The sequence below is a fragment of the Chiloscyllium plagiosum genome, chromosome 2 (genome assembly GCF_004010195.1).
Source record: "Chiloscyllium plagiosum isolate BGI_BamShark_2017 chromosome 2, ASM401019v2, whole genome shotgun sequence".
NCBI lineage: Eukaryota > Metazoa > Chordata > Chondrichthyes > Orectolobiformes > Hemiscylliidae > Chiloscyllium > Chiloscyllium plagiosum.
In genome coordinates this window covers 137,649,110-137,660,353 of record NC_057711.1, presented here as the reverse complement: position 1 = coordinate 137,660,353, position 11,244 = coordinate 137,649,110, and the positions used below count along the sequence as shown (strand labels likewise).

Here is an 11,244-nt window from a genome sequence, read left to right as displayed (position 1 = left end):
AGCTTTGGAGAGGTTGCAGAGAAGATTTACCAGGATGTTGCCTGGAATGGAGAATAGGTCGTACGAGGATAGGTTGAGAGTGCTAGGCCTTTTCTCATTGGAATGGCGAAGGATGAGGGGTGACTTGATAGAGGTTTATAAGATGATCAGAGGAATAGGTAGAGTAGACAGTCAGAAACTTTTTCCCCGGGCACAACCGAGTGTTACAAGGGGACATAAATTTACGGTGAAGGGTGGAAGGTATAGGGGAGATGTCAGGGGTGGGTTCTTTACCCAGAGAGTGGTGGGGGCATGGAATGCACTGCCTGTGGGAGTGGCAGAGTCAGAATCATTGGTGACCTTTAAACGGCAATTGGATAGGTACATGGATGGGTGCTTAAGCTAGGACAAATGTTCGGCACAACATCGTGGGCCGAAAGGCCTGTTCTGTGCTGTATTGTTCTATGTTCTATGTATCATGGAGATGGTACACAGTGCTGCTACTGAGCTGGTGGAGGGAATGGATGTGGTGCCAATCAAACAGGCCATTTTGTCCTGGATGATATCAAGTTCTTGTGTTGTTGGAGCTGCACCCATTCAGGCAAATGGGGAGGCTGCTCATTGTGGGGGCTTCAGTGATGGTGTCACCATTGAATGTCAAGGGGAAGTGCTTATATTGTCTTTTATTGGTGATGGTCATTGCCTGGCATTTGTGTGGCTTGAATATTACTTGCCACTTGTCAGTTCAAGCCTGGATATTATCTAGGTCTTGCTGCATTTGAACATGGACTGCTTCGATATCTGAGGAGTCACTGTGCTGAACATTGTGCAATCATCGGTGGACATCCCCACCTTATGATGGAGTGAAGGTCAATGATGAAGCAGCTGAAGATGGTCGAGTCAAGGACACCACCCTGAGGAACTCCTGCAGAGATGTTCTGGAGCTGAGATGACTAATGTCCAAGCACCACAGCCACCTTCCTTTGTGCCAGATATGACTCCAACCAGCAGAGAGTTTCCCTCTTGATTCCCATTGATTCTAATTTTGTTCAGGATCCTTGATGTCACACTGGGTCAAATATGGCCTTACTATCAAGGAATGTTACTTCCCTTCATCTCCTCTCTGGAATTCAGCTGTTTTGTCCATGTTTGAACCAAGGCTGTATTGAGATTAGGAGCTGAGTGGCCCTGGTGGAATCCAAACTGGGTGTCACTGAGCAGATGCTGCTTGATCGCACTGCTGATGACACCTTCCATCATTTTATTGATGATCAAGAGTAGACTGATAGGGCTAGGTTGGATTTGTCCTGCTTTTTATCCTGGGACAGGCTAAGGAAAGACATGCCAGAGAATTCCTAGAGGCCTGGCACTCCAACCACAACACCATACACAAGCACATAGATCGAGATACCACCTATCAACCCCTCAGAAAACGAACAGGAAATGACATCACCACAAACCCCAGGAACTCCATCCAGGACAAACATATAAATAGAAAGCAGGGGACAACAGCTTCGCTTCACTTGGAGGTCGCCACTGATGATGTTACCTCGCCAGGTAATGAAACGTCTGGATATCAAACCTACAGCTCAGCGAGCAAACCTACACCCTAAAGGACATACCTAGGCAAGTTTCCACATTGTCAGGTAAATGCCAGTGTTGTAACTGTACTGGAAGAGCTTGGCTAGGGGAGCAGCAAGTTCTGAGGCACAAATCTTCAGTACTATTGTCGGAATGTTGTCAGGGCCCATAACCTTTGTAGTATCCAGTGTCTCCAACTGTTTCTTGACATCGAGGAGTAAGTTGAATTGGCTGAAGAATGGTATCTGCAATAGAGTCATGTAGAGTCATACAGCATGGAAACACACCCTTTGGTCCAACTAGTCCATGCCGAACATAATCCCAAACTAAATTAGTCCCACCTGCCTGCTCCTGGCCCATGTCCCTCCAAACCTTTCCTATTCATGTACCTATCCAAATGGTTTTTTTAAATGTTGTAATCGTATCTGCATCCACCCTCAGCAAGTTCATTCCATACTTGAAATATCCTCTGCATAAAATATTTGCCTTTTTTTTAAGTCTCTCTCTCCTCTCATCTTAAAAATGTGCCTCCTGGTCTTAAAATGTCCTTGGCAATTCTGGCCGAAGATTATTATAAATGCTGATGTGCTGGGCTCTTCCATCATTGAGGCTGCCTCCTCCAGCAAATTATTTAATCATCCACAGCCATTGACAGTTCTTTCCTCAGAACAGAAGGAAGGACCCGAAATGTTAACTCTGATTTCTCTCCACAGTTGCTGCCAGACCTGCTGAGCTTTTCCAGCAACTTCTGTTTTTGTATATTTGTACATATTTGTTTTTTAAGTTAATGCCTGACATTAGACTTAGAGATTGTTCCCATAGTTCAACATAATCCTAACTGTTTTTTCCTGGATTAAACAAGAGTCACGATGAATAAAATGAGTGGTTGAATTTTATAGCTTCTGCAGAATTCAAGTTGCTTTGGCCGATTTCTCAGCTTGCTGATTCTAAAGGTGTTAACTCCTTTCAACACACTGAAATTCAGGTTCCCACTAAACCAAGGGTAGAACTTCGCTCATTCCTTTATAGAAAAAGTAACAATATTTTCTTTGCAGTTTGAATGTCCAATACATATTATTTGTTTTTTTTATCTTAAAAGCAAGCATACAGAGCAACATATTAAGATGCTTCTCCATTGCAAGGATGCAGGAACAAAATGTAAAGACCATTAGGCTACTCTCTCATTAGAGAGGAACAATCGGTGGTGATTTAACCTGAGGGTCAACACATCTCAGACAAGGGGAGTCCTTCATGGTAACCTCGGTCGGTGTGAGAATTGAGCCCATGCTGTTGTCATTACTCTGCATTGCCAACCAGCTACCCAGGCAAATGAAAACTGGAATCAGGCTAATCTCTCCACTGGCACAGAGGAAGATGCTTGTTATTGGAGATCAATCAAACTCAACCTCCAATCTGCAGGAGTTTCTCAGAGTAGTGACCTTAGCTAGACAATATTGAGTTGCATCATCAATGACCTTCCATCCATCAATATGGAGCAGGCTATTTAGAACTGAGATGTGGAGAAATTTTGTCTCACACAGTGATGAACCTCTGCTCTTCTCTGCAACAGAAAGCAACTGAGACCAAGATATTGTACATTTTCAAGATGGAGTTAGATATAGTTCTTCAGACTGAAGGGATAAAAGGATATGGGGGGTAAGTGAGAACGGGGTACTGAGTTGGATAATCAACCATGATCATATTGAGTGGCAGAGCAGGCTCAAAGGGCTGAATGGCCTACTCCCACTCCTATTTCTATGTAATAATGTCAGAAATGGGTATGTGCAAACATCAGTGAACAATGTTCGGCATTATTCACCACTCCACAGATACAGAAGCAGCCCAGGTCCAAATGCAGCAATATCCAGGCTTGGACTGACAAGTGGCACGTACCATTTATCCCTCACAAATACCACACAGTTAGTATCTCCAACAAGAAAGAATCTAGCCATCTTTCCATCACATTCAGTAGCATTACTAATGCTGGCACCCCCATCAACATCCTGGAGACTACCATTAACTAGAAACTGACCTGGACCAGCCATATGAATATTGTGGCTACAGGAACAGCTCTGAGACTAGAAATTCTGTTGGGACTAACTCAACTACTGTCTATCCCAAAGCCTGTCTGTTCACTTTGAACACACAGCCTCGACCGCCCTAAACCTGGAGGGCTGCAAATGTACAGGAACACTATCAACGCCAGGAAAAGTTGTCCTCCAAACCACATACCATCCTGACTTGGATGTATATCACTATTCCTTCAGTGCCACTGAGCAAATATCTTGGAACTCCCTTACTAACAACACTGTTCTTGGTGCCCCTTAAACCACCTCGTTGGCAGCAGTTCAAAAAGACCATCCTTCACCATCACTTTCTCAAGGACAAAGTTAAAAATTGCACAACACCAGGTTATAGTCCAACAGGTTTATTTGGAAACACTCACTTTCAGAGCGCTGCTCCTTCATCAGGTAGCTAGTGGGGCAGGATCATAGGACACAGAACTTATAGCAAAAGATCTTAGTGTCATACAACTAATGTGATACATTGAAAAAAGCTAGATTGCTGTTAAGTCTTTCATCTTTTAGAATGGGTTGCAGGTTTCGATTCATTAATATGTAAATCCAGGAGCTTCTTTCAAATCACATTCTCGAGATAACTTAAGGTTTTATATTTTAAAAAGTGTCATGTCAGCTCAGACATGCATTAAAGGTTTGAGGTTAGAGTCTGTCTGTATTCCAATCTTGAGTCAGACTGGTTCTGTTTCCAAAGTAGGAATTTATAAAATGTTACATGGATTGACTGCCTACAGATTGTGTGTTTTGTACAAGAACAATTATGCTAATGCAAATTCACTCTATAGACGTATAGGTGTGTATGTGAGTGAGTGAGTGTCTGTGAGAGAGGGAGAGAGAGTGAATGCGTGAGTGTGATGGAGTATATTCCTGTGAGAGGGTGTATGCATGAGTGTGAGTGTGGGGGGGGTTAGTTTGTGTGTGCCTGAGAGTGAGTGTATATGAAAGAGGGTCTACATGTGTGAGTATGTGTGCTTGTATGTGTGTAAGAGAGAGTGTGTACTGTAGTGGGGTCACCTGTCGTGTGACATGGACCCAAGGTCCCGATTGAGGCCATCCCCATGGGTACCAAACTTGGCTATCAGCCTCTGCTTGGCCACTCTGCGTTGTTACCTATCCCAAAGTCTGCCTTGGAGGACATCACCCGAAGATTCTAGGCCAACTGTCCCTGACTGCTGAGGTGTTCCCTGACTGGGAAGGAACATCCCTGTCTGGCTATTGTTGCGCTGTGTCCATTCATCCATTGTCATAGCGTCTGCTTTGTCTCGCCAATGTACCATGCCTCGGAACATGACCTGAAAGAAGTTCAGGGGTTTACATGTTAATGAATCAAATCCTGCATCCCAATCTAAAAGATGAAAAACTCAGCAGCAATCTAGGTTGTTCAATGGATCACATCTGTTGTATGACACTGTGATCTTTTGCTATAAATTCTGTGTCCTCTATGATCCAGCTCCACAGCTACCTGATGAAGGAGCAGCGCTCCAAAAGCTTGTATTTTCAAATAACCTGTTGGACTATAACCTGGTGTTGTGTGATTTTTAACTTTGTCCACCCCAGTCCAACGCCAGCACCTCCACATCATAGCTTCTCAAGGACAATTACGGTTGGATGGTCAACGAGGACTGGCCTAGCTAGTGGCACCTACTTCCAGGAATGAATTTAAAAGAAAACCACTTGGAGTGTCAGGTTAGAAAGTTCTAACAAGGCGACCACGTGGAGCAAGAGCATCACTGAACTTGAGGAAGCTGGGTTGGACTCAGTGATTAGTAAAGAGAAAAGGTAGTGTCACAGCACTTAACCTTTGGTAATGGAGTGATGAAGACTTGATCAACTGTGAATCTAATAAATGGTTAAGTTTGCAGGTGAAATAAGCATTAGACTTGGAAGATTGCGTATTCAATCTAAAACCGTGTATAATACAGAAAGAATCCAAGACAAATAACAATTATTGGATGGGCAGACCAGAAGTTAATTGCTATGCATCAGAAAATTTTGACAATCAAATCCCAATGACTGTGTCCCCAGGAAGGAAGTGACCTTTATATAATCCTGGAATACTGAGTACATTGAGACAACATGGTCTGCATCACTTTGGAATTTAAACAACAAATATTATTCATACACAAGCTCAAAACTAAGAGCAAGTGAGGACTGCAGATGCTGGAGATCAGAGTCAAGAGTGTGGTGCTGGAAAAGCACAGCAGGTCAGGCAGCAAGAGCCCTTCATCAGGAATGAGGCTTGTGGGCCGGGGGGCTGAGAGATAAATGGGAGGCGGGGTGGGGCTGGGGAAGAGGTAGCTGGGAATGCAACTGGTGAAGTTGTTGGTGTTAGTTGAAGTTGTTTAACAGAAGTTGAGTCAGTGTTATTCATAAAAACAAATTGTTTAATGCATTCTATTCATTTGAATCCTAAATTAATTATCATATTTATGTTTCCCCATTACAGTTCATTGATTGGCTTTTTAACATGGCAGAATGTCCACAAGGAGCATTATCACTGGATAAATTGAATATGATCAAAGGTAATATTACTGCTTTTATTTAAAATCTTAGATGGCCTTAACAGAATGATTAATTTGCTGTGGTCTTAAATCATATTGGCTAGTTAATTCTTAAACTTAATTTGACTGTTAGGCTAAAGTCATTTTTTTTCTTCCTATGTCTAATGTTAGGAAGGATCTCTCACAGCTTAAATTTTTATTCCCATACCATCCAAAGAAATATGTTAATAATGCTGGTTTGATATTTTTTAAAAAGTTACTGGTGATCTTCCATATGGACTCTCAATGCCAGTGGCTGTTCCGGTAATGATGTCGTTGGAGAGGACTCCTGTGATGCTTGGAACAGCTCCTTGGGCTGTGACGAGGAGCCTATTTCCAGTGTCATACCATACCTGTGGTTTTGGACTAATCAGGGTGCAAAGAAAAAGTTTGTCTGAAGTTCAGGGGAACAAAAATATACTTGGGAACTGAACACGTTTATCTATTGTTAATGAAGCACAAATGCTCTATGCTTTTTATTTTCAATACTTGTTTATACAATTTTAACTTAAACAGGGAACTATTTTTTTAAAATTCTGACAGTAGCCATCTCCTTAGAGTTTACTTGGTTTTGCGTCACAAGTGTAATAAGCATCCAAACTCTCTCAATGAGATTGTTGATGAAGTGAAAATGCATTGACAGTTGATAGCAACATCAACAAACATTACAGAATGTAGTTAGGTACAACAACTTTAAATCTGTACGGTACAAGGTACAACTGTCTTAATTGCTGGCTTGCCTAGGTTAGATGAGATTAGATTCCCTTCAGTATGGAAACAGGCCGTTAGGCCCAACAAGTCCACACCAATTCTCCGAAGAGTAACCCACCCAGACCCATTCCCCTACCTCATATTTAGCCCTGTCTAATGCAGCTATCACTATGAGCAATTTAGCATGGCCAATCCACCCTCACCTGCACATCTTTGGACTGTGGGAGGAAACCGGAGCACCTGGAGGAAACCCACGCAGACACTGGGAAAATGTGCAAACTCCACACAGATGGTCGACCGAGGCTGGAACCGAACCCATGCCCTTGGCTCTCTGAGGCAGCAGTGCTAACCACTGAGCTGCCGTGCCACCCATTTGACTTGAACTTTCTTGTACATTTTAATTGTCATTTCGAACCTGAATCCATTTGTTTTTGTGGCCTTTCTCTGATGCTTTATTCCAGTCATCCTAGCTTCCAGCCACCCCTCTCCACTCTTGGATAGTTTTCCCACCTTTAATTTCCACCAAAAGTCATCACTTCCACTTTGCTTTCAAACTGCCCTGCCAAGCTATTCTCTTTAGCTCTTTGAGCCAACCCAGGGGATGGGATGCTAACTTTCCCATCCTCCTGTCTCTTTGACCTTCTAAACCAATGTTCCAACTTGTTATCCCACTGCATCGCTACTCACCTCTACCCCCTTCGACTCTTCTAACAGATGAACAAATAACCACATTCCCACAGACTTTCTTCCCTCAGAATGTCTGTTCGCTCACAAAATATTATACTCCATGGCAAATGGGCTATAAAGTGACTAAGTCTGAAGTTATCCACTTTATTAGAGAAAAAAACCACAGAATATTTCTTAACTGACGATGGTTTGGGAGCTTTTGGTATGCAAAGAGACTTAGCTGTCCCTGTTTATGGGACACCAAAAGTTAGCGTGTAGGCGCAACTATCAATTAACAACTGTATGAATTATAGAATGTCTGTTGGGCTTTAGCAGAAGGCAGTTTGAGTACAGGAGTAAAGAGGTCCTGCTGCAGTTCTATGGAACCTGAAAGACCATGGCCTGTGTGCTGTGTATAATTTTGATCTCCTTATCTAAGGAAAGATTTAATTGCCTAAGAGGGAGTGCAATGGAGATTCACTAGACTACTCCATGGGATGGCAGGGAAATTGGGCAAAACTGGGCTTTTGTTATCTAGTATTTCAAAGAATGGAACGAAATCCCATTTGAAACTTACAAAATTCTTCCAGGGTCTGACAGGGCAGATGGATATAGAATGTTTCCCTTGGCTGGTGAGACTGGAAGCAAGAATCATTAGCTTAGAGTTAGGAGTTAAACCATTCATCATCCTTAGTGATCTCAGCCTAAATCTCATCTCATCTTATTCTGTCTCCTCTGAATTTGCAGTCTAAACCTCTCCCTCCATGTAAGCTCAACTCTCCAAAATCAAAGCCACCCCTTTTCTCTTTTTTTAAATTCATTCATGGGATAAGGACATCTCAGGTTAGACCAACATTTATTGCCCATTTCTAACTGCCCATAGGGTAGTTAAGAGTCAACCACACTTTGCTGGAGTCTCATGTAGGCCAGCTCAGGCAGGGATGGCAGTTTCCTTCCCTAAAGTATATTAGTGAACCAGATGGGTTTTTCTGACAATCAGCAATGTATTCATGGTCAGCATTAGACTTCTAATTGCAGAACCTTTTCTTAAATTGAATTCAAATTCTGCAATGGTGGGATTCAAACCTGGAACTCCAGAAAAGTATCTGTATCTCGGAGTCCAGTGATAATACTACTGGGCTTTCCCTGCCCATAGTCTCCCATCATCTCTCGATCACTGATCTAACAATTTCACGTCACTTTATTGCATCTCATCATACATATCTCCCGACCATTTCCATCTGTGTGCATCATCAGCTATAGCTCTCCTTCAGATTGCTTAAAACTCCTCTCATAAGTTCCTGATGGCTCAGCATTTATTCCTCTATGCAGCACCATGCATCTGTCACTTTTCTGAAGCACATTCTCCCTTCTGGTTTTAAAAACCAGCCACCCATCTTCCTTCCCCAGCCTCCATACTTCTATCTTCTTTCCTCAGGTCTGTAATCAGGTCTTTGCAAATTCCTATCCTGCCTCCAAGCACCCGTTTTCTCAAGTCTGAGGTGTCCTGTCAGCATTCCTACCCAGGCCTATCTTTGCCATGATTTTGAGTTTAACTCTCTTCACTTGGATTTTCTCACTGTTGCAGCAATGGAACGACCTTAACAGAAGACCTGGACAATATCCAGGCTTGGGCTGACATGTCACCGGTAACAGTAGTGCCACACACATGCCTGGCAATGACCATCTCCAATAGGAGACAATCTAACCATTGCCCATTGTCATTCAATTGTTTTACAATCACTGAATCACCCAATATCAATATCCTTGAGGTTACCATTGACCAGGAACTCAACTGGACTCACCATATAAACACAGCGGCGACAACAGTGGATCAGAGTCTAGGAACATTGTGAGTATCACACCTGCCGATTCCCCAAAGACTGTCCATCAACTACAAGGCACAAGTCAGGAGTGCAATGGAATACTTCCCACTTGCCAGGATGGTGCAGTTCCAACAACTCTCAAGAAGCTTGACTCCATCCAGGACAAAACAGCCCACTTGATTGGCACCACATTCACAGCCATCTACTCCCTCCACTTATGCTCAGTAGCAGCTGTGAGTACTATCTACACGCTGCACTGCAGAAATTCACCAAAGATATGGATGGCACGGTGGCTCAGTGGCTAGCATTGCTGCCTCACAGCACCAGAGACCTGGGTTCGATTCCAACCTCGGCAACTGTCTGTGTGGAGTTTGCACGTTCTCCCTGTGTCTGCGTGGGTTTTCTCTGGATGCTCTGGTTTCCTCCCACAATCTAAAGATGTGCAGGACAGGTGAATTGGCCATGCTAAATTGCCCATAGTGTTAGTTCCATTAGGCAGGGGTAAATGTAGGGGAATGGGTCTGGGTGGGTTATGCTTTGGAGGGTCCGTGTGGACTTTTTGGGCCAAAGGGCCTGTTTCCACATTGTAGGGATTCTAATCTAACCTAATCCTCAGACAGCACCTTCCAAACCCATAACCACTTCCATCTTGAAGGACAAGGGCAGCAGATACATGGGAACATCACCTGCATGTTCCCCTCCAAGCCGCTCAGCATCCTGACTCAGAAATATATCACCATACCTTCATTGTTTTTCCGTCAACATCCTGGCATTCCCTCCCTAATAGCATTGTGGGTCAACTCACAGCACATGGACTGCAGTGGTTTAAGAAGGCAGCTCACCACCACCAAGGGCAACTAGATATAGAAAATAAATACTGGCCCAGCAAGTGATGCCCATATTCCAAGGAAGAATAAAAAAATCTTATAGGTGGCATTGTAATTTTGACCGTGGCACATGATCCCTGCCCATTCTCTTGACCTGTCATAGTCATTGGTGTAGTTGGCCCCAGCATCTTCCTGTAAAGGCTGTTCCCTGTTGTTCAGTCTATTGGGACTGAGCATGTTTGCTTTCACGTTGAACTGTCCATTTGTAGCTGCTGAATCTCAAGCAATGGCTTCCCTTCCCTCCCTGATCTTTCCTTAGCTGCTGGCCTTCTTGTTCAACATGCAGTCCCTTGCTGAAAACATCTATCAACAAAGGGTCAGTCTCCCCATGTAAGCTGAAAACATTCAGCTCTGCCTATCCAGTAGCAGCCCTAACCTCTTGTGTTCAGACAGCTTAAACGGCAGCCGGTCTTGGTAGGGTTAAACACCAGACCAGGTAAAAACAAGGACTGCCGATGCTGTAAACCAGAGTCTAGATTAGACTAGTGCTGGAAAAGCACAGCAGGTCAGGCAACATCCAAGGAGCAGGAAAATCGACGTTTTGGGCAAAAGCCCTTCATCAGGGAATAGAGGCAGGGTGCCTGCAGAGTGGAGAGATAAATGAGAGGGGGTGGGGGTGGGGAGAAAGTAGCATAGAGTACAATAGGTGAGTGGGGGTGGGGATGAAGGTGATAGGTCAGGGAGGAGGGTGGAGTGGATAGGTGGAAAGGAAGATAGGCAGGTAGGACCACTCATGAGGGGGGTGCTGAGCTGGAAGGTTGGAGCTGGGGTAAGGTGCGGGGAGGGGAAATGAGGAAACTGGTGAAGTCCACATTGATGCCCTGGGGTTGAAGTATTCTGAAGCGGAAGATGAAGCTTTCTTTCTCCAGGTGCCAGGTGGTGAGGGAGCGGCTGTGGAGGATGCCCAGGACCTGCATGTCCTCAGCTGAGGGGGAGTTGAAATGTTGGGCCACAGGGCGGTGGGGTTGATTGGTGC

At 44.0% G+C, this 11,244-nt stretch overlaps 1 protein-coding gene across 4 annotated transcripts in view; it reads left to right on the top strand.

The window, feature by feature from the left end:
* focad (focadhesin) overlaps positions 1-11,244 on the top strand; it is a 201,930-nt gene that overhangs the window by 180,158 nt on the left and 10,528 nt on the right. For all 4 annotated transcript variants that reach the window (XM_043718981.1, XM_043718998.1, XM_043718973.1 and 1 more), the window contains one exon: positions 6,085-6,160. In XM_043718981.1, the coding sequence (XP_043574916.1) occupies positions 6,085-6,160 (76 nt within the window). The remainder of the gene's footprint in view (positions 1-6,084; positions 6,161-11,244) is intronic.